The sequence below is a fragment of the Strix aluco genome, chromosome 24 (assembly GCF_031877795.1).
Source record: "Strix aluco isolate bStrAlu1 chromosome 24, bStrAlu1.hap1, whole genome shotgun sequence".
Classification (NCBI taxonomy): domain Eukaryota; kingdom Metazoa; phylum Chordata; class Aves; order Strigiformes; family Strigidae; genus Strix; species Strix aluco.
In genome coordinates this window covers 8636936-8659353 of record NC_133954.1, presented here as the reverse complement: position 1 = coordinate 8659353, position 22418 = coordinate 8636936, and the positions used below count along the sequence as shown (strand labels likewise).

At 59.1% G+C, this 22418-nt stretch overlaps 1 protein-coding gene across 5 annotated transcripts in view; it reads left to right on the top strand.

Moving 5' to 3' along the window:
• The window catches only part of SRCIN1 (SRC kinase signaling inhibitor 1), a 55270-nt gene that overhangs the window by 9329 nt on the left and 23523 nt on the right, over positions 1–22418 (top strand). For all 5 annotated transcript variants that reach the window (XR_012626254.1, XM_074849117.1, XM_074849120.1 and 2 more), the window contains exons 2-3: positions 1259–1542; positions 14303–14326. Coding sequence is in view for 4 of the 5 variants with exons in the window: in XM_074849117.1 (XP_074705218.1) it covers positions 1259–1542; positions 14303–14326 (308 nt within the window). In the remaining variant the exon portion in view is untranslated. The remainder of the gene's footprint in view (positions 1–1258; positions 1543–14302; positions 14327–22418) is intronic.

Sequence of the window (22418 nt, the reverse complement as noted above, 5' to 3'; positions counted from 1 at the left end):
GAAAAACCTTCTATGATTTGCTTACCAGGAGCTTGGGAAGGAAGGGAGGGGAAAAAAGGATGAGGAGGGAAATGAATAATGGATCAAGGTTAAATGGTGAGCGAAAAAGGAAAGCCTTAACGCGGTGAATCCCTGCAACACCCATGCTGCAGGTTGCCAAAGTAGTTTGTGGTGGCAAAGACAGCTCGTGGCCTCAGCGCAGGCTCGGTAGTAGCGGCCAGGACCAGCCCAGGGGTGTGTGACACAGGCTCAGCCAGCACAAGACCCTCAAAAGTGGCTTTTTGGGGTGGGGTTTGGTGCCCCCAGGCTGCTCTGGGGCTGGGGACAGCGGGGTGGCCTCATCCTGCAGCCACCGAGGAGGTGCCAAGCGCTGGCAGCGTGCGGGGACTTCCAGGCATTCATTACCCCTCGCTTTGTGCGCGCTCGGCACAACTTCCCTGGAAATTAAAATCACAACGTGCAGCTAATGAATTATTAGCAAAGGGACCAGCGCCTTGCGCCTCGCTGCGCGCGTGACCACCTGCCTGCCCCCCCTGCCTGCGCTTGCTGCCCGCTCTGCCTGTGCGGGATGGGGTCAGCTCTGCGGGAGGGCTGGGCTGGGGCAGAACATCCCCACGATGCCACCGGTGGTCCTGGGTTTGGTGCCCGAGGGCTGGGCCGGCTCCTGGGAGCCCTGGGGGGACCTGACCCTCGGGCGGGGGGGTCTGCGGCAGGGCCTGGCAGGCAGGGAATGGGGGGTCTTGCCCACCTCCGTGGGCAGCAGCACAGTGCAGGCGCTGACGGGCAGACACGAGGCTCCCCCCGCCCTAGCCCGCATTTCATTTTCTTTTTGGTTTGTCCGTGTGTCCGTGTCCCCCTGTCTGTCTGTGCTCCGGAGCGGTGCCCAGCTCCTCTGTCTTGTCTGTGCTGTTTTAATGACCCAGCGCTGTTTTATTCATGTTTCGCTCAGAACGTGGTGGTGACGGTGGCATCCCAGCCCCTCCATCCCTCCTGCTGCCCCCTGCCCCGGCCATCTCCTGCCACCGCCAGCCCCGGGAGCGGGGACACCGCTGCCATCGCAGGGGGATAAACCCTGCACCCACCACCCCCCTGGCTGGATCCCGTTGAGGGATGACCCAGCTCCCAGTTAGGCTCAGCTATCACTTCTAGCTTAAAACCCCCTGCCCAGCCCCAAACCTCAGCACCCCACCTCTGCCCCATAGCAGCGGGGTGCCCCGGGGCTGGCCCTGACCCCGCTCTGCTCTCCCTCCCCGTGCAGATCCCGAGAGGACGAGCACCCACATGATCTCGGCGGATGATGCCGAGTACCCGCGGGAGTACCGGACCTTGGGCAACGGCACCCGGCGCTTCTCCAATGTAGGGCTGGTGCACACCTCGGAGCGCCGGCACACCGTCATCGCCGCCCAGAGCCTGGAGGCCCTCACCGGCCTCCAGAAATCGGAGATGGAGCGCAAGCGGGATGCCTTCATGGACCACCTGAAGAACAAGTACCCACAGCACGCCCTGGCGCTGCGGGGGCAGCAGGAGCGCATGCGGGACCAGGTAAGGGGCGTCTTTTCGGGGTACGGGGACCCCATCTCACCTTTTGGGGCTGCCCAGAGGAGAAGCAGCTTGGTGGGGGCTTGGATGGTGCATGGAATGGGTGGCCGCTTGCAGCAGCCCTGGGTGGGAGCATCCCCCATGTCTGAGGAAGAACATCCCCCAGCCCCGGGGAGGGGGGACCATCCCCCAGCCCCAGGGGGGAGCACACCCCTCTCTCCCCAGGGTTGGGGGGGGTCCCAGGCGCATTTACCCTGCCATATGGGTGGATTCAATCCTGCCAGCTGTCGGCAGCGGTGAGGAGGAGAGGGACGTTCCTCCACTGAGAGGACATGTGGAGGGGTGGGAGTGATGGCCATGAGGGACGGCTGGCACCTGGATTTGTCCCGCAGAGGGGTGACACCCAGCCCAGGTCTCTGTGGGTGCCGTCTTGGGGGGGCAGATCTCTCCCCCCGGCACAGTGCCAGGGAGGCTGGTGAGCTCGGGGGGCTGTGGGGCAGGATGAACAGAGGCAGCGAGGGGCCCGGGGTGCGGATGGTCAAGGGCTGCCCGGGGTTTGGTACCCACGTCCACGCAGGGATGTCCCTTGGTTGCCTGTTCCCCAAGGACTCAACACACCCCCAGGGACCCACCGGTCCTCGGAGCAGGACAGCGGGTGACGCGTCTGGGCACCCTTGCTGAAAGCAGCAGAGCCCAAGGGCTGATGGGTCCCTGAGGGACAACGTCCATCCCTCGTGCCTGAGGGTGCCCCCCAGGGCCAGGCAGCACCCCAGGGTGCTGGGGAGCCCAGACCACTCCTCCTCTGGGTGACAGTGATGCCCCAGCTATGCTGTCGGGGCAGCAATAAATCCCCACCTAAACGGGCACTTGTTATAAAAAGGCACAGGGGAGGGTGAGCGCGGAGCAGCTGGAGGAAGTGGCTGGAAAGAAATCTTATATCATCCCCAACTAGACGCCTCCCCGAGGGACGGAGGCGACGGCTCCCAGCCCGAGCGCGGCGGAAAGAAATCCAGCTTTGTAAGGAAAACGGCGGGGCTCCGGCAGCGCCATCGCTGCCTCCCGCCTCGCACCCACCCTCCCCCGGCGGGGCTGCTTTGGGGGGCACCGGGGGGGTCCCGCTCTGTAGCCCCTCTCCTTGCAACACGCTCGTGGCTTGGATGCGAAGGGCCAAATCCTGCAGAGCTGCGGTGGTTTGGGCCAGCCCGGCATCCAGATTTTGGCTGAGGGCTGATTATTGATGGTGGCTTTGCCGTCACCGTCAGCCTGAGCGGGGCCGGGTGTCACACGCGGGGCACGGTCCGTATCTGCGCTGTCGCTTGCGAGACGGAGCAGTGACATTTCTAGCTGCAGAGTGATGTTTCTCAGTAAATAACTAGAGATCTTTCCCCTATTATTACAATGATTTAAAGGCTTTTTTTTTTTTTTTTAATAAGCAGCAGCTATAAAAAATCCAGCTCGTGTTGACTTGGGGTCTGATAAGCTTTGGAAGATTTTTATAAGGTGAAACAAAGATCATATGGATCCTGGAATTATCTTCTTTATTTCTGAACTCCCTCGCTCAGGGCCGTGAGTGCTCAGTGGGACTGGGGGGGTGTCCAGACATTGGCACCGGTCAAACCCAGTCTGGCTTTTTTGGGGCTCGGTTGCAGAGGGGTGAGGGCCCCCCTGGGTGACCGTGTAGGACCGTGGCCTCGGGCTGGCTCCATCCCTCCCCACCCCGGGCAGGGGCACAGCTCCATCCATCTGCCCAGCCACAAACATCACCTGTTTGCAACTGGTGGGGAAAGAAAAAAAAAACAACAAAACAACCCAAATCCTATTCTTTTCTCTTTTTTTAAAGTTTTTTCTTCATTTTCCCTGCAGGCAGTAAATAATAACGGGGAGAAAATGAAACTAGAAACACTGGAAACCCCAGGTGCCAACCTTTAAATGACATTGGGATACAACACTCTGGGCCTGCCTGAAACGTTTGAAACTTGCTTTGGTATTCTAGGGGAGCCTGGCAGATCACAGGCTTTGCTATTTTGTTTTTTTTTTTTTTATTTTTTTTTAAAAATTACATATGAGAGAGTTTGCAAAATCAGAGGTGAATAGAAACATTTCATAAATGTCAACATCCCTTTCAGTGTAGCAAAGCCTGCAGCAAAATGCCATTGTACTCATGCATAGGAATTGGAAAGCGAGTGCAATATTAATTTTAATCATATGTATATATAACAGAGCAGAAAAAACCCAGGCAAATAATTGTACCAACACCCAGCAGACTGCTAGCAAATCTGCGGAGAAGTCCAGGGCGGCAGCTAGCTAATTTAAAACCCAGATGGGAGAATGCGTTAAATGGGCATGTTAACAATAAAGAGGGGAATGGGAATCGGGATGAGGTGGATGATGGAGCACATCGGCTGCTGGGCTTTGGGTCTGCTTTTGGGGTAAATCCTGCCCTGGGAGGGGTAAATCCTGCCCCGGGAAGGGTAAATCCTGCCCCAGAGAGGGGTAAATCCTGTCCTGGGAGGGGTAAATCCTGCCCCGGGAAGGGTAAATCCTGCCCCGGGAGGGGTAAATCCTGCCCCGGGAGGGATAAATCCTGCCCCAGGAAGGGTAAATCCTGCCCTGGGAGGGGTAAATCCTGCCCCAGGAAGGGTAAATCCTGCCCCAGGAGGGGTAAATCCTGTCCTGGGAGGGGTAAATCCTGCCCCGGGAGGGGTAAATCCTGCCCCAGGAGGGGTAAATCCTGCCCCAGGAAGGGTAAATCCTGCCCCAGGAGGGGTAAATCCTGCCCTGGGAGGGGTAAATCCTGCCCCAGGAAGGGTAAATCCTGCCCCAGGAGGGGTAAATCCTGCCCCGGGAGGGATAAATCCTGCCCCAGGAAGGGTAAATCCTGCCCTGGGAGGGGTAAATCCTGCCCTGGGAGGGTTAAATCCTGCCCCAGGAAGGGTAAATCCTGCCCCAGGAGGGGTAAATCCTGCCCCAGGAAGGGTAAATCCTGCCCCAGGAGGGGTAAATCCTGTCCCGGGAGGGGTAAATCCTGCCCCAGGAAGGGTAAATCCTGCCCCAGGAGGGGTAAATCCTGCCCCGGGAGGGGTAAATCCTGTCCTGGGAGGGGTAAATCCTGCCCCAGGAAGGGTAAATCCTGCCCCAGGGAGGGGTAAATCCTGTCCTGGGAGGGGTAAATCCGTCAGGAGAGGGATGGTGAGGCCACGGTTCTCATCTCTGTGCACATCAACGCTCTGGGACCCGTGATTCGGCCTAGGCCACCCCATGGTGCCCGATGCTGAACATACAGAAAGTTAGGAAAATTTAGAAAAATAATAACATGATGGTTTAAGGAGGTGACCCCACTGCCCCACCCTGTTTCTCCCTCATATCCACGTTGCTTTTGGATGTGCTTTTCTGCACGGGGCTCAGAGGGCGCGTACCAACTGGGAACGCGTGGTTTTACACAGACAAATTATAAACCCCAGAAAATAAGGGATTACAAACCCTCCCTTGCCCGTAAGCAGTTAAAAGCATCCATGCCAGCTGTATCGCAATTAAGCTCTGCCTACTCGGGCGCCTCGCAGCTCGTAAGCTGCAGCATGGGGTTAAATACCGCAGCGGAGCTGGAGCAGAAACATGCCTCTTTCAGGTCTAAATAAAAGTATATAAAAGCTTGGATTTAAGCTTGTCCAGTTCTGCTGCAGGAGGAAAAAAAAAAAAAAAGGGAAAAGGCTCGAACTGAGTGTTAACGTGTTGGTGGCTGCCTGACAGCAGCAGATTTGCAGCTGCCCAGAATAAATCCGACTTTGGAATAAATAAATAAGAGCCAGCGCAGATGTACGTACCCACAAAGCCAGGCCCTTGCTCTTTCCTGCCTTGCCCAGGTGGGGTGTAGGGCAGGAGCAAGCGTGCAGGCAGGGGTGCAGGCAGGGGTGCAGGCAGGGGTGCAGGCAGGCTGGGGAGGTGCTGGTTTGCTGCGGCTGCTTTGTGCCTCAGTTTCCCCGAATGAAGTGGGGGTTTTAGCTGCTTCCCCGCGCTGCAGGGGGGTGTTCTGCCATGGTGGGGACCTTGGGGGGGCTGCAGGTATGTAGTGGGGCTGGGGGGGGGCAAGTGGGGTGCCTGGGGGCGGCATCCCGGGGCTGCTGCAGCCCCCGCTCCCGCCCACAGATGCTCGGACCCTGCTCCCATTCATTAAAAAGAATATTAAAGAATCCCAGTTATTTTTATTGAGCTTTTCGGGGAGCGGGTGCTGATGTGTAACTGGAGGAAGGAAAAACTCGCGGGGAACTCGGGGTCCCGGGACCCCGGGGGGGTGATGAAGGCCGTGCCAAGCCCGTGCGGGTGGACAGCCCGGGCGCTGTGTGTAGGGGGGTGCTGGGGCTGGGGTGGGCTGGGGGGAGCCTGGCGGCACCCTTGGCTGCAGCAGCACCCATTCCTGCCCCTCTGCACCCCGAGCAGCCACCGCTGCCCCACTGCACCCCCAATTCCCCCAGCACCCATCCCTGCACCCCCAATTCCCCCAGCACCTTACTCCTGCCCCACTGCACCCCCAATTCCCCCAGCACCCACCCCTGCCCCACTGCACCCCCAATTCCCCCCACCCCCCGCCCCTTCACCCCGTGGCCCCGCCCCGTGGCCCCGCCCCCTCCTCGCCCTCTCTACCCCCCCCTGCTGGCGGCCGGGCGCAGCGCGGCGGCAGGTGGAGTCGCGGTTGCCATGGCGACCGCGCCCCCTATCAGGGCGGGCGCGCGGGGCCGGCGGCGGCCGCAGCGGCGGGAGGTGGTGGCGGCTCCGCCCGCCCCCCCCGAGCCGAGCCGAGCCGAGCCGAGCCGAGCCGAGCCGAGCCGAGCCGAGCCCGTCGGCGCTGCGGACCCCGGGGCCGGGCTCACCTGCCGCAGGTACCGGGGCGAGCGGGGTCCGGCGGGGCGGGGTGGGAGCGGGGCGCATCGCTCCGGGGGGGGGTACGCGGGGTGCGGTGTCGCGGTCCCCTCGCCCGCCTCTCGCTGCTGCAGTCGCGCGACCTCCCCTTCCCCAGATATCCTGGTGTTCCCTCCCCACCACCCCCCGATGCCAGCATCCCCCTCCCCAGACGCCCCGGTGTGTCCCCCCCGAGATCCCGGTCCCCTTCTCCCACCCCCCAGCACCAACCGATGCCCCCCGATCGTGCCCTTTCCCTGACCGCGGGGCTCAGCCGCAGCGTGGGGGCAGTCCCCCCTTTCCCTCCAGCTCTGCGACGTTCCCCTTCTCTGGGGGTCCCCCCCCTCCCAGGCTCGCCGCGGGGAGGGGGTGGCTGTTTGGGGGTGCCACCGTCCCTGCGCTGCCCTTTGGTGCAGCAGCTGGAGGGGGGGGGGGCTCTTCCTGCTCCCCCCGGCTACACACGGGGCTGTGCAAAGCCCCTGGCAGTGTCCGTGCCAGCCCCACAGTGCACTCCCCCCCGCCCCAGGGCAGCCCCGCATTGTCACCCGTGTCCCTGTCCCTTTGCAGGGGACATCGCTCCCCCCTCCCCTCCTGGGGCTGCGGTGCGGGCAGCGGGAGAGGGGCAGATGGTGGCCTGGGCACGCAGCATCCCTGCGCCATGCGGGGGCTTGTCTCGCCTCCAGCTTGCTTGGCCGAGCATCCTTCCCACGGAGGGAAGGGGGGGGGACCCCCCCAGGGCACGTACCCAACCCAGCCGGGGGGAGCAGGACAGGAGGAGCAGCTTGACAGCATCTCGCTCCAGCCCCCCGAGAAGTGGAGGCACCTGGAGAGGTGCCCTTGGCCTCGGCGTGAGGTTGGCATTGTCCTCACGGGGTGCCTGGCCGGGCTGGGGGTGCCCCCCCGGCTCAGGCAGGACGTGGGGTACCCGGACACTCTGCTTTTACAAACCCCGTGGTGGTGGTGGCTCTCGTGAACGGCGCTCGCAGGGAACCGGTCGGCGGGAGCTCGCTGGGGCGGTGGGAGCGAGAAGCGGGGGCCCTTCGTTGCTCCTCCCGGGGTCTGATCTTGGTCTCCAGAGGTGACGCGCGTTGTGAACCGACGCGAACTGCTGTAATGGTGGAGGAGAGTGTGCGCGGCTGTCGGGAGTAACATGAACGAGCCTGTGTGCGTGTGTGTGTCCCTAAGACTGCAGCTAGAGCTGGTTTTATTGATTCTCTTATTTTTCCCTGACTGGGAGCAATTCCTGACTGATTAAGAGAGACCTGGCCCACGGTTTGGCTGGGAATCATGTCCCTGGGTGTTGGGAGTTGTGTAAAGGTCTGTGGGTCACCCCGCTTCTCCTTGGGCTTTATGCAGAGCAGGGAGGAACAAGGTCCTGAAGTCCCTGGGAAGTGGGTAATAAATACGGCCGTGGTGGTGACAGCATTGGCCACCCCGGGGGGGGCATTCATGAGCCCGTGGTATAGTCCAGGAGGGAGAGACCCAGCGGTTGCCCATCAGGAATTGGATCCGACTCCATCCCAGCGCTCTCCCGTTCCCCGCCGCCGTTCAGGGCAGCGCGGTGCCGGCCTGGGAGGGCCGTGGTGTTCCTGCCTCTCCGGCACCCACCGACGCGTCGACGCGTGCCCCCATCCCTGCCCCACGCCCAGACTTTGCTGCTGTTCCAAACCCAAATTCGGCTCCTTCTTGCCAGTGGCTTTGGGGGTCCTTGTGAGACGGCGCTGGGCTGGTGCTGAGCGGGGCTGGGAGGGAAAACACCAAAAAGCTGCAGCAGCCGGAGAGGCAGCTCCTCCATCCCCGCCGCTAACGCAGACCTGGCTCTGGCGGTGGGCAGCCAGAGGCCGGGAGCGGGGAAGAACAGGTCGGTCTCCATCAGCAGCTGCGTGTCGGTGCCCTCTGCCCCCCCCTTGCTGCTGGCCGGGCAGGGTGGGGGCAGCATCCTGCACTGCACCCCGCGGTCTGGTACCCCTCCAGGACTCTGCGGTGGGGGACTCGGCTGCTGTAGCCCCCCCCGGGGAGGTGGTTGCAGTGTTGCCAGATCTGCAGGTCCAGGGGACCCTGCGGAGGCTCCGGCCCCCCTCACCCTTGGGTGGGCGGTTTGGAGGTGCCTGACGGAGGGTGAGGGGTCACCCCAAAGCTCTCGGGGCTCGGACCCTGGCTGTGTGCAGTGGGGAGCGGATGGATGCTTGCTGCCTGCTTGCTGCCTGCTTGCTGCCAGGTTTACCTTACACGTCCCTATTGTGTTGGTCCACCTACGCCGTGCCGTTGCCATAGCTACTCTGCAATCTGATCTGCCCAACTTCTGCCTGGTTTCCCTGCCTTCCCCCCAAAACCTTTGGCCCTGCTCCCTGCCTGCCCTCCCCACGCCCCGGGAGCAGGATGGGGGGGACCATGGCCCCTGCGCTGGGGATTTGCCGGCAGCGATGGGGCAGAGACACCCCCTCCCCATCATGAGCAGGCTTGGGGATGTTCTGAGCACCAAGCCCGGACCCCAGGGAACCTGCAGCGCAAGAGGGGTCCCTGACCTTGAACGTGGAGGCTGCAGAAGGGAGATTTTTAAAGCCAGAGCTGGCAGTTGCATGGCTGATCCTCAGCAGACCGTTTGCCCTGGCACATCGCTACCTGGGGGTGCATTGCTATAAACAGAGGGTGCTGATTTGCTTTGCATTGGCATCAGGAAAGGAGGGGGCTTGAGTAAGGGTCAGGAGGGCAAATCCACTGATGTCCAAAGGCGTTTGTGCTCTAATACCGCCTGGGCTGCCTCGGAGACGCTGCGCTGTAGGTCAAGGCTGTAATTGCTGCTGGAGAGCTGACAAATCTCTCCTGGAGAGGAGGAGGCTGGTGCGAGGGCAGACGGAGGGACGGTGCGGTCCCGCAGGCAAACTTCGAGCCGTGCAGCCGGGCCAGGGGTCTGTCAGGGATGTCTGCCATCGGGGTCACTGTGGCAACCTGCTGTGGCATCTCTGATGACATCTCTGGATGGCCATCAGAGCCTCTTTGGGCTGGGCGCTGGAAAGAGGTGTAGTAAAACCCAAGTCTCTGCCTAAAGGTGCCTGAAAGAGGAGCGTCTCGGTGCCCTTTGCACGGGGGGGCTGGGGTGGAAGACTCACCAAGGCCCCTTAGGAGCCCAGGTCTGACGGCAACTAGCCCCAGCGCTCCTGCAGCCCGGCTTGTCTCGCACCAGCCTCTCTCCTGCGTGCTGGGGTGCTCAGGTTTGAGAGGTCCTTTTGGAATAATTGCGAGACCTCGGATGACAATATCTGCAGTGCACAGTGTCGGTGTCACTCCTCACTCTAGCTGGTTGCCGTTTGCGTTTGACTCTCTATCTTGTCATTTTGCTATTTCCACTTTAATTCAGCTTCGCTTGTGCTGAAAAGCATTAAAAAACTTTAATAGGGAGAAACAGATTCAATTCACTTTACTGTTATTTTTCAAGGAGATTTTTGTTTGTCAAGACACTGCCTGAGGGGGACTCTATCAGAAACTGGGACTCCTGAAAATGAGTTAATTAAAAAGCCAATGAAACTGCCTCTGTCCCTCCCTTTGGTGGAGTGTGCTGGGGATGCTGCTGCTGTCCATTTTAGAGGGACGCATTCGGTCCTGCCTTGTTAATCACTAACAGATTTGTGTTATAATTGCTAACCAGGGGAAGTCTGCCCTGGTCAAGGCAGTGACTCACTTGGATTTCATTTACCTCCTATCTTCTCCCAGGACAGTCACAAAGACTATTTTTTAAAAGCTTAACTCCAAAATGTTCTTCGTTATATTCCCCCAGCTCTGGTTTTCCTCTCTTCTGCAGCGCTCGCGTGTGCGTATGCGGGTGCATCTCTCCGAGCATTCGTGTGTGCATGAGTTCCCTCACGGCCGGGGGGTCACAGGAGCAGCTCAACCCCCATTTCACGCTTGCACATGTGTTCCAGCCCCTAAGTACACGCCTGTGCACATGTGTGCACATGCCTGTGCTTTTGGGGGGGGGGGCGGTCCTAGTTAGTCCATCGTTTTGCAGCATCATGGTCATGACTTTCATTGTAATTATAATCTCAGCCTTTGTAATTCTTCATACCTTCTGCACAGCTCTGCTGCGAGCGAGCTGCCTGTTTTATCGGTTGTAACAAGGCTGTCGCTTCAAATCCTCTCTCAGACCATTATCTCCCTTTGATGCTTTTGAAGAGCCAGCGATATGTTAATTCTACCTTGGCCCTCTCCTCTTGCCTTCCCTTTGTACAAATCCACCCCTGCCGGCCTGGCCGGCTGCCGCTGTGCTCGCAGGGGAGCTGGGCGCCGCGCTTGGGCTCTCCCTGCTCCGTCCCCCAGATTTGGGGGAGCTGCTGGGACCTGGCTGGATTTAAGGCTGTGACTGCTTGTGCTGCCCCGGTCCCCTGTCACTGCCAGCTCCTTGGGTACAGCCTGTACCCGGAGCGGGGGGTACCTGTGCCAGGGGAACGCGTCCTCTTTGCTTTGGGAAGATTCGGGGTGGATGGAGGATGAGCGAACGGCAGGACGGGCTGGGCAAAGCGCCGGTGCGGCAGCAGTGCCTGCAAGGACAGATGGAGCCCCCAAAAGGTCTGCGTGGGGTGTCCATCGCCCACTTGGCCCTGGCAGGCAGCACCAGATTGTCAGCCCTGGACAGTCCTGGCTCTTGGCAGGGTACAGGCAGGGCAGGCAGCATCCCCTGTCCCCCATCCAGCCCGTAGCCTGGCTGGCAGCCGCAGCCCCGCTGCAGGCAGAGCTCTGCTTGGGGGTCCCATGCCCCTCCTGGGGCTGCCAGACAAGCGGCTTTTTTGGGGCCCAATCCAGGGACCGGGGAGAGCGTGGGTGCCCTGCCGTCCTGGCGCAGGCTCTGGGTCACACTAACCAGCCCAAATCTCTTCCAGAATATTCTTGATTCCCTCCCATGGCACCTGGGGTTCAGAGAAGCTCATTGCCAGTTTGACGTGGAGTGGCTGTGTGTGGTGGGGATGTAATTTATGGACTTTGTGATAAGCCTGTCCAGTCATCCTAAAATAATAAATAAAATACATACCAAGGGCTGGCATGAGATAGGATCAGTAATATCAGGGTCTGAGGAAAATTACAGAGACTCTTCAACAGCAAAATAAAGAGCATGGAGGGGGAAGAAAAAAGTCACAGGAGGAAAAAGTCAGTAGTGTCATCTCCCACCCTAGACTGGGTCAGGGACTGGGACAGACTGGTTTGGCCACAACTTTTCCAGGCAGTGCTTGGAGTACTTGGCCAAAATATCCAATCCTATTGTGGAGGCCCCTTGCAGCCATTCAAAGCACAAAGGAGTTAAGAAGGGGGTGAGCACCCCCTCGGTGTGAAGGCAGCACATCCATGCCTGCAGGGACCAGGCACCCCGCTGCCCTCCCCGGGTGGGGGGTCTTGGGTGGGGGGGTCTCATCCCCCTTCCTTGCCTGGGTGTGCTGGTGGGGAGAGCCTGGCAAGGGAAGGGGATGAAGGATTTACTCCCGTCCATGGGAAATCGGCTGTGATTTGTGAAGTGGCCCTCGCCCAGCCTTTCCCGGGAAGCGGCACCCGCGTCCGGCCTTGGGGAGTTGGGATGAAGGCTTGAGGGCTGCCGAGCAGCAGCAGCAGCACCGTTACAAAACCGCTGCCCTGTGCAGCTTCACTCGAGACGTTTCCGACTCGAGGCTCGGCACGTCAAACCCTTCAGGAGCTGATGCAATCCTGCTCACCTCTCGCAGACAGCGCGACGGGCTGTTGCTTCCCGCGGCTGCTCTAGCCGAGGAGGAACACGCTGCCGGGCGTGCGGCCGCAGCAGCCCGAGCTCCTACCCAGGGTCAGACGCTTTGGCCTGACCCGTGGCGGTGCTGCAGTTTGGGCTTTGGCCCCGTGCGTGGCTGGGCAGGTACCGGTGCTGCCAGCCCTGCCTTGAGCCCAGCATCTTGGACCAGGAGCTGGGGCTGCGGAGAGCTGCTGCTGCAGCTGCTGTGCTAATTGCTCCATGCGATGGATGGCTTCGTTTAGTACCGAAAGACATTCTGAGGCGGTTTCTCACTTTCAAGCTCCTGGTGTTTTGGAAAAGCTTGACATGCCCAGGATAGGCTTGGATCCTGCTGGTTGTTATCTAACGGTGCCTGGTAATCGTGGCTCTGGACTTCTATTTCTGGTTCTGCCTCTGAGTCACGGTGTGCCCTTGGAAAAGACCTTTGTGCCTTGAGGCTTGTCTGCATGAAAGCACTGCACTCGTTTGACTTAAATCACTTTTAAACCAGTTTTGGTTTGGTCGAGGCAGAACTTGGTTTGGGTCCACTGATGTCTTACGGAATATTAATGTGACCTGCATCTTGAATTGGAATAAGAGCATCCCGCTGATGCTTGAGATGAGACTAACAAGTGAATTTGTGTTTATACACATAGACTAGACCTGTATTTACCTTGTCAGCAGAAGGGTTAATACCTCAGCAGCAAATCTGCTGGTGGATTGTTAAAGTCCTTGGATAAATATTCTGTGATGGTCTAAAGTTATTGCAACTTCTTCCTCTGCTCCCAGAGCACTGCGATCAGAGACTCCTTGGCAGCCGCCGGGCATTGCAGGGACTGGTGGGGACTGGGAGCTTGGTGCGGGAGTTTGCTTCCTATTTAAAAGAATAATTAAAAAAATCATCCTCTAAGTAACAAACCAGGTTTGCAGCCACAGTGACTGTGGTGGGGGAATAAACGCTGTAAAAAAGCAAGGTGAAAGGTGGGTGTGAGAGGGGAGGAAAGAGCAGTCAAGAACTTTGATCCCAATAAAAAGACCGTTGGGACAAAAGCTGCTCTGCACCTGTTTCTCCCACCCTGCCCGTTACCTGCCCGTCTCAGTGATGCCAAAATGCTTCCCCTGCCAGCAAGGTGGATCAACACGTCTTGTTGCTGGATCTGACCTCCCTTCTGCTGGGTACGCTGCCCCCCCGAACACAGTCTCGGGGTGCTGCTGGAGCCGGGGTGCTGCTGCCCCGACGTAGGGACCAGCCCTGGGGGGGGATGGAGCTGCTTGCCATGCTGCTGTGCCACGTGCATGCCCTGCTCAGAAGGGTTTCGCTTCACCCGCGGCAGCGGGAGCTCGCCTGGCCCCATCCGGCAGCACGGTGAGCCGGGGGTGCTCGGCCCTGGGGGGCTCCCACTCCCCGCGTTGTCCTCTGAGGATTTGCTGGGCTCCTGCAGCCCTGTCCCGGCTGTGCCAGCCCTGGGAGGGGATCCTGAGTCTCACCCACGTGCCGTTCCGCTGCCCGGCGGTGGGTATTGCAGCGAGCCGCAGCTCCGAGCATCCTCAGGACTTTTGGTGCAATTTCCCGCTGGTGATTCTCGGTGGGTGACTGGGGAGCAGAAAGCTCCTGAGCTCTCCAGCTTGCTGGGCTGTGAGCGATGCCAGCTCCCGTCATTCGCTGTAGCACATTGGCTTGACACCGGTGGAAACGCTGCGAAGAAGCAACAGAGGGAGGTAGCAGGGGCGAGGAGGGGGGATTGGAAGATCCCTTTAAAAATGAAAATTATTCTGGCTTCCAGCACCGACTCCCAGGGCCGCAGCCTGACCAGCACATGCCGGGACAGTGTGGGCAGACCAGTGACTCCAGTAGCGATGCTGGGCTGCCGTTGTGCTCCCCGCTTCGCTCTGCTTCAGTTCCCCTCAGCCTGCACTCAATACCCAGCGCCGGCCCTGCCTGCTTGCATGATCCTGCTTCCCCTTTGCCAGCCCTTGCAGCATGAAACTTAAGCAACCCGTTGGGAGGGGACTTTAAGCAGAAACAAGAGCAGGTTTAATGTCGCAGTTTAAAGTCAACAATTCTCAAAAGGAAAACAAAAGTCAAACCAGAATCTTAATGGTATTTTTTGTTTTCTTTTGTTTTGTTGTTTTATTTTTTGTTAGCAACCCAACTACTGGAGCTTTAAGGTCAGTATTTCTGATTTTTCATGCTTCTGTTTGAAATGCATGCACTTTTCCACCCTTGCCTCATCTCGGTGTCTGTGTAGGGGGGTGGGAACTCGGGTTTTTTGTTGAGGATTCCTGTGCCAAAGTAGTTTGTTCTCAGCTCAGCTGCAGTTTAAGCTCGTGAGAAGGATCTTACGCTTTTGGGTTGAGTTGTTGTGCAGAGATAAACCTGTTGTCTGAGAGGGATGAATCTGTCCTGCCCTCATTTGGACCACTGTGACCCCACGCTCAAATCCTGCTGCTTTAGAGTTATTTCATTGCAGCAGAGACCTTAATTCCGGGAAAAGGACAGAAAAGAGCCTGTTCTGGATGGGTTTGGAAGTCCACCTGCGGAGCTCCATCCAGGTGCCTGCTCCTGGGCAGAGATACGAGGGTTGCTCTGATTTCCAGGCGAGGAGGAGGAGGAGAGCTGCCGAGCAGAGCCCGTCCCTGCTGCCGGTGACCCTTCCCATCGCACGCCGTCTCGGTCACTTCTCAGCACTTGACCGTGTGCCCAGCACCGGTTCCCCCTTCGGGGCCCTCATCCCCTTCTCCTGAGCCCCTCATTCCCCAGAGAGCCCGCACTGATGGGCAGCAGACGAGCCTGGGGGTCTTAGGATGAGCTCTGTGGACGGGGGGGTGGTGGAGAGGGAGGAGGAACGGGCTTTCCAACACAATTCCACTCCGGACCCCAGAACCTGGCTTGTGTGTGGCGTGTCGAGGGATCTCTAGACCAGACAGCAAAGTTGATTTGTTCGGCGGGTGGTGTTGGGCCTCACGGGAGGGGAAGGGGCAGCTCTGTCCTGCGTTGGCCATCGCATCGCTGTCACCATCCTCTGCTCTGTCGCTTGGGCGTTACGGTACCAGCCTCTTCGTCAGGAGGCTGCTGCAGGAGCGACAGGATGGAGAAATCATTAGTGTTTGCTTTATTGCACCAGGATCTTTGTGCCTAAACCCACCTCTTCCAGGCGACACAAAGGGGACCCTGACAGGAGTCTCCTGGCAGCGCCGAGGGTCTGTGCCTGCCTGGTGATTCCTGCCAGCACCTTGCAAACAGTTGCCCTATTGTCTGGCAGGGTGAAGTACGCATGTCATCGCAACTCCCCTTCCTCCCTCCTCCTCCTCGCCCAGGGATGCGGTGGCAACGCTTCAAGGTCAGGCGTGTGGCTGGATGACCTTGGCGTGTTGTCCCCGGTGGGTTTGCTCTTCCTGTGGAAAAAACAGGCGCTTTCCTTGGTTGGCAGCGAAGAGCGGAGGAGTCGTAAAATGCAGAATATGTGCACTTGGTCCGAGTTTTCATTCTTGAAGTACTTGCAGCGGAAAAGGCGCGCGAGCGGCAGCTCCCTGAATATTCAGCTGTCCGAGTTCTCACCGGCTGGTTTCAGCCACGTGCTCTGAGGGACATTCCTGGGACTGGAGGGGAAGGCACAAAAGCCTCATTTTTATCCCCCCCCCCCCCCCCCCCTCTTCGTTTTTCATAAGAAATAAAATGGGGACAAACTTTAGGGGTCCACCCACCCCAGAGGGCTCCTCCTCGGCAGCGGCTGAGGGTGTGTTTTCAATAATTGCATATTTTTCCACCCAAACCTGGGAGTACTTTGTGTTGCAAGCAGAGCATCTTCCCTCGCTGTATCTGCTGTGTTATGGGTTAAATCACCCTCCCCTTCCCAGTGGAGGGAGCCCCCAGCTGCCTGACCCCCCCGCCAAGTGGGGTATGAGCCAGGGGCAGCTGGGGATGGCTTGTCCCGGGGAGAGCCCTGCGGGGAGGCTGATCCTGGCAGGCAGGTGCTGGGGGCTTCCTCGAGGCCACCGCAGCCCCCTGCGTCCCCTGGGGTCTTCTGTAGCTGCAGGTTTGGCCTTCAGCTGGGAAAGCTGCCTCCCACCCCCCCCCGGCCTCTCTACCCAAAATAAAACTTTCATGACCCTTTAGGTTCCCTGTCTGCATCCAGCTGCCACCGTGTGCTGCTGGGGGTGCAGCCCAGCCCTTCTCCATCCCTCGGCCAAAGCGGGGGGGCTGCAGCCAGAGCCCCAGCTGGTGGGGAATGGAGGGGATCAGATGGTGGGAAGGGCTGTGCCAAATTCCTAGGGACACCCAGGGACGTGGTGTGCTGCTGTTGGTGCAGGTCCTGCACCGAACACCCCAAATCTGCCTGGGGACAGGCGATGGGAGGCGCTGGCTGCGATTTGGGGCTTGCCAGGCGTGGGCTTTGGGGGAAGGGGGGCCCTGCATTGCTGGTTTTGTCGGTCTCGGTGCTGGAGATGAGCAGACGCTCTTGAATGTCAGTGGCGGTGACATCATTGTGGAGAGGGGTCTGGGAGATCGCGCTGTGCCCAGCCATTTCATCCTCCGCATCCCCTCGCGTCTGCAGGTCCTGCCGCTGCCCTCTGCCCTGCTCCGTCCTCCCGCCCCGTGCCCAGGCGCATCCCTGGGATTTCTGTGCTTGCTCTAGATTGAGCCAGCCCTGCTCGGCTCACGAATGTCCCTTCCCACCAGCTGGGTCGGGCTGTGTTCTCGCATGGAGCCATCGATCCAGCTGCTCTGTGGCTGCTGTCGTGCTGCTGCCGGTCCCCGAGTCCCCAGGCAGATGCTGGAGTCCCTCAGCCAGGACAACCTGGTACCCACCCGCCTTTCCATCACCTAAACCACATCCCAGGTCAGCCTGCACCCCTGCGTTCAGCGTGACTCAAACCCACCTCCTGGGTGTCAGACAACCTCTCCTGGACAGGAGCAGCTCAGCCTCATGGTTTGCAGGGCCTGGGGGCTCCAGGGACCCAGCCCTGGACCTGGCTGGGGGGGAAATCCCTCCCCAGGGACGGAGCAAGGAGAGAGCGGTGAGGCAGCACCGAGGGGTGGGGGGTCCCGAAGTGTAACACAGGGGGTGGGCTGGCTGCTTGCTGTGCTGGAGGAGGAATGGGAAGAACCGAAGGCAGAGCCTCAGATGAGCTCCTTTGGTGCCAGGACTTTAAAAGAACATCAAAGGGACTGAAGCAAAAGCTAGTAGGAAAAAAATGCCTAGGATGTGGAAGGGAGAAAGGTCACATTTTAAAAACAAGTGTCTGGGGCTGTTGTGCTGTAACTGCACAGCTCCTGCTCCAGCTTCGTGACTTCATCGGGGCTTCGGCTCCTCTTCCTCCACCCCAGCACGGCCAGGGCACGGCGCATCCCGGGAGCCCCTCGTCTCATTAGCGGGAGGCCGTTTCCATCGCCCCGGCCGGCCGGGGACTCGAGGCATTTGCCCAGCCGGTATTACAGGCAGGCAGTGTGGTATTTACTTGCAGGAGACGAGCAAATACCAGGCAGGCTTAGCTCCTGTAATCCTGCCGCTCCTGCACCAGCCCTCCTCCTCCTCCCCGTGCCCTCCTGGCGGCCTTGGCGTCTGCCGCACTCCTCGGGGACCGGCATTTACTGCCTAATACTTTACTGCTCGCAGGAGGAGGATGTTGGGGTGTACCCGGGAGGGGAGAGCAGGCAGCTGCCTGCTCCCACCTCCTCCTTACTCTTTTTTGGGGCATTTGCTGGTTTTCTGACCTGTCCACGGGAGCTGCTCTCCCATGCTCGGTTGATCCTGGGTGTTGTCGCTCTTTTTTATCGCAGCAGGGATGAGAGTAGCGTCCCTAGTGTGGGAATGGGGAAACTGAGGCGCGGTGGGACGGGGTGACTTGCCTGAGAGTACCCAGGGGAGATGCATCAGCACGACCCGCAGTTGTGTCTGGGCCAGCGTCCCAGATTTGGGGCTGTCTACCTACAGCTGTTGCTGCTGAAGTTGATTTTTTTTTTTTTCCCCTTCAAACCAGCCCCTCCGAGCCTTTTCCCAAGAGGTGCCCACACATGTTAACCAGAGCCCGGCCTCCCTGTATACAGCTGTTAGAGCAAATCATGCCTCAGATGCCAGAGCTGAGCCTTGTCACCTGTCACTGTGAAGTCCCCGTCACTAATGCTGCTAACCCGGGTGTCCCCGTTGCTTTGCAGCCTGTACTGGCTCCCCTCCCTCCCGTGACCCCCAGACAGGGCTTGTCCCTTCTCCCCCCATCCCCATTCTGCTGCTTTCTCACACTTGGCTTTGCTTCCCATCCGCCAGCATCCCTGAAGGATGCAGTAATTTGCTTATTTTTGGAAGATGCTGTCACATGAGGCAGCGTCGCCAGAGAGCGGGGATTGAACGGCACTCAGCCCCAGCGAGGAAGGGGATGGCTGGGGTGAACATCCACCCGGGGCTGAGGCAGCACGGGCACCCTCACCCCCAAAGCATTAGGAAAAAATTTTTCAGAGAAAGAGTGGTCAGAGAGTGGAATAGGCTGCCCAGGGAGGGGGTGGAGTCCCCATCCCTGGGTGTGTTTAAGGGTCGTTTGGATGAGCTGTGGGGGGATGTGGTGTAGGGGAGAACTTTGTAGAGTCGGGCTGAGGGTTGGACTTGATGATCCCGAGGGTCTTTTCCAACCTGAACGATTCTGTGATTCTAAGATCTCCTGCCACATACTCCTCCATAATCCTCCTGGGACCACCTCAGCCCCAGGGGAGGGGCTGGATCAAACCTATTTCTGGACCCCCTCACCTTGTCCAGGGTCTCATGGCAGGAATGCTCCTCTCCCCAGGGATGCTGGGCTGGAGGTGCCCAGAGAAAACAACTCCAGGAACAAAAGGCCGCCCGCCTTTGCTGGGAGGTTAATGATTACCCTCCCCATGGGAGCCAAGGTCGCACCCAGCGCCAGGGAATGAGGATGAGTGGGCACAGCGTGTCCCCTCACCCGTGGGTGGTCCCAGCTCCACCCCTGCTCTGGGTGCCAGGACCTTCTGCTGCCCCACTGCTAGTGGTGAGACTGCTCCACCCACGCGCTTTTTGGGAAGAAAGTGAGTGTTTTGGGGGCTGAACGCAGAGCGCTCAGGATGGCTGGACTCATGGTGCGGTGTGGCAGGGACAGCCCTTGGAGCTGCCGTCTCCCATGCAGGCATCCCGATCCCCCACAGTCCCGCTGATGCCAACCCTGCTGCCTGTGCCTGGAGAGGGACTGGGAGGGACTGGGAGGTACAGCCACCATGGCGGGCAACCAGCAGCCGTCAATATTCATGAGGCTGCAGAGGATCCAGGCTTTTAAATATTCATCAGGCAGGCGAAGGTGGGAGGCTGTTGGTGCCAGCAGGAAGGGGAAAAAAAAATGCAGAGAGGGGGCAAGCAGCCACTCGTGGCCCCCGCGGGCCACGTCCAAGGGCAAAAGGGTGTTTTTCTGCTTGGAAACACGACATCGGAGTGTTGGGCTCCTGCTCATCACCTTCAGAGGGCTGGGCAGCTCGTGGGCTTTGCAGGGCAGGCACGACAGATGCTGGTGGCAGGGAGGTGTTTGCTGTAGGGGTACCCCGTTTCACCCACACATGGGGCCCATCGCCAGCTCCTGCCCGGCTCCCGCTCACATCTGGCTGCTGGTAGCAGGCTGTACACATCTGGTGGGGAAGGCCCCTTTCTTTAGTCAAGGGGTCTGGTTTAAAAAACTAATCCGATTTTAACGCTAATCCTGTTAACATTGAGATCAGGATTAATTCTGGGTTAATCGGGATAATCCTGACAAAATGTTGAGCATTAGACGTTGGATGAATTATTGCTGCCGTGAGCGGTACGCTTTTAGTTTGGTGGCAAGACCCAGGCGGGGTGAGAGGGGTGGGGGCTGGTGGAGGGGGATGGAGAGGCCACAACCCCCTTGGATGGGGGAGACTCATAGTAGATGCTCAGAGTGCCCTGGGCCTCTCATTTCTTCCACCTTTGCTGCTGCAGCCCCAGTTACCTCCAGTTTTTCCTCTTTCTCTTCCCAGCTGGGCATCTTCTGGCTCCTCCATCTCGGGAGGCAGGAGCTGGGCTGCTGGAAGTCCCTCCCAGCATGGAGGTTTTGCTGAAATTCAGCGCTCCTGGCTGCTGGAGCTGCTGTGAAATGCTGCACAAGGATGCAGAAGGGTTCAGCTGCATCTGCACGGCCCCTGCTTGCTGGGAGGAGGGTGGCACCACAGCCCTGGGCATGCAGGACTGGGATAGCTGGGCTGCCCTGTCTGAAACTGGTTTGAAACTCAAGAGCTGATGGTATGGGGGGTCTGATGAGGGTGGGGGGTCTGGCGAGGTGATGCCCAGGTGCTGGGGATGCTCCCCGGGAGGGATTTGCAGCCAGGCTGGAGGTGAGGAGGTGTCTGCTGGGGAAGTGTCCCGTTACCTGAGCTCTGCTCCTCTTACAAAACAGCCGGCAGCTCTTTGCTGACCCACTCTCTGGCAGCATCAATAATTAAGGATGAGCGGAGTTCGTTAGGAATAAATGAATGAGTGAATGAATGGAGCAGTTAGTGATGCGCTGACATCGGTTTGTTTGCAGAGGGGTCAGAGCTGCGTCGGGTGGTGACCAGGCTCCTGACGGTGTGAGCTGGGCAGGCTGGGGAGTCTCAAAGGGCTTGTCCAGACACCAACTCGAGTCTGTTTTTGCAAAGCTCCACTGTCCCACACCCTGGGGCACGAACAGCACAGCCCCCTCCTCCACCAGAGCCCCTCCAGACATTACTGGGGCCCAGGGAGGGACGGGGGTGCTGGACTCTCATCCCAGCATCTCGGCAGGAGAGAAGGGCAGGTACCGCTGTGCTGAGACTGGGGCTGAATGACCCCCAAGCAAAGAGGTGGGACCAGGCTGGCCTGAAAACCCCCCCCATGATGTTGTGAGGGGGTCGGGCAGCCAGAGAAATGGGGGATGAAGTACTACAGGACAGGTATCTGCGAATCCCTCCCTCCCCTGCCTCTGTTTCTTTAGCAGCTCTCAGAGCTGCTTCAAAAAAAAAAAAAAAAAAGTTTCAAATTTCAATTAAAATGTTCCTTGGAAATGTTGACAGAAGCAGAGCTGCGGGAGGGACAGATGTTGTTTTGCTCCCAGTTTTGCTCACAGCTTTATTTGCCGCTGACCCTCGCTGGCAGCGCAGAGACGAGTGGCCAAGGCTTCGGCCCCACTTCCCTGTGTGCCCGGAGGGACCCCTCGCCCAGGGGGGCCCAGAGGGGCCAGGGTCCCCAGCCCCCACCGGTGCATCCCCAGCTTTTCCAGTGCCCAGGCACTGGGAGCATCCCCAGCTCTGTGTTTGAGGATGGGGGTTACATCTGCAATGCCCATGGAAAGGTTTTTTCCGGGTGAGGGGAGGGCGACCAGAGTGTGTCCGCTGTTTTTTCCCCATTTCTTTGTTTCTGAGGTCCATTTACCCAGGCGTGGGCTGGGAGCAGTGGTCTGGGTCCGGCTTTCACAGATGCTCCACTTCATCTCTGGCTTCTAAATATTGACTGTCCCATCCCTCACGCTGGCCCTGCCCCGCGGAGGGTGCGCTGCGGTGTCACGGTCCCCACGCTGCCAGGAGGGACGGTCCCCTCTAGCTCCAGTGAGCCAAAGTCTGGGAATTCAGGGCAGGAGGCACCAGCCCGAGGGAACATGTGTGCGGGCAGGCGTAGGGATGCAGGTAATGCCTGAGAGAAATAGATATTTTAATTATTTTTTAATAGATAGGGAGACAGGCAGGGAGGGTGAAGAGTGATGGAGAGCAAGGGTCCAGGAAACATCATCAACCCCACATGAGGCGTCCTGTTGCCCTCCCCAGTGTTGGCTCTGAGGGATGCTGGGCCAGGAGATGGCACAGAAAGGTGCCGGTGGCTCGCCCTGGTCCCGCAGGAAGAGCCCAGGGTGGCTCGAGCATCCGCACAGCAGTGATGCCAAAACATCCTTCCCCTCTCCCGGCATCGCAGCTGGAGGCTGGTGGGGTCCCCTCATCCCCAGCACAACCCAGACTTTCGGGGTGCTGAGCTCCAGTGCCCATCCCGGGAGCTCAGCGCCACCAGATGGGACCTTTAGTCAGATGCTGGATTAAATGATGAGAGTGGGATTATGAGGAATTAATCCAGATCAGTGTCCAACCAGGGGCTGGAGCTGGGGGTTTATGTACTCGGTAAATAACCAGCGGCGTTGCCTTGCCCGGGGCTGGGCTTGCCAGCTCCACGCCAGCTGTTTCCCAAGCTGGCTGGGGTGGATTTTAGGGGGCTGTCGCCTTTATCCCCGTCATGCGGCGCGGCAGAGG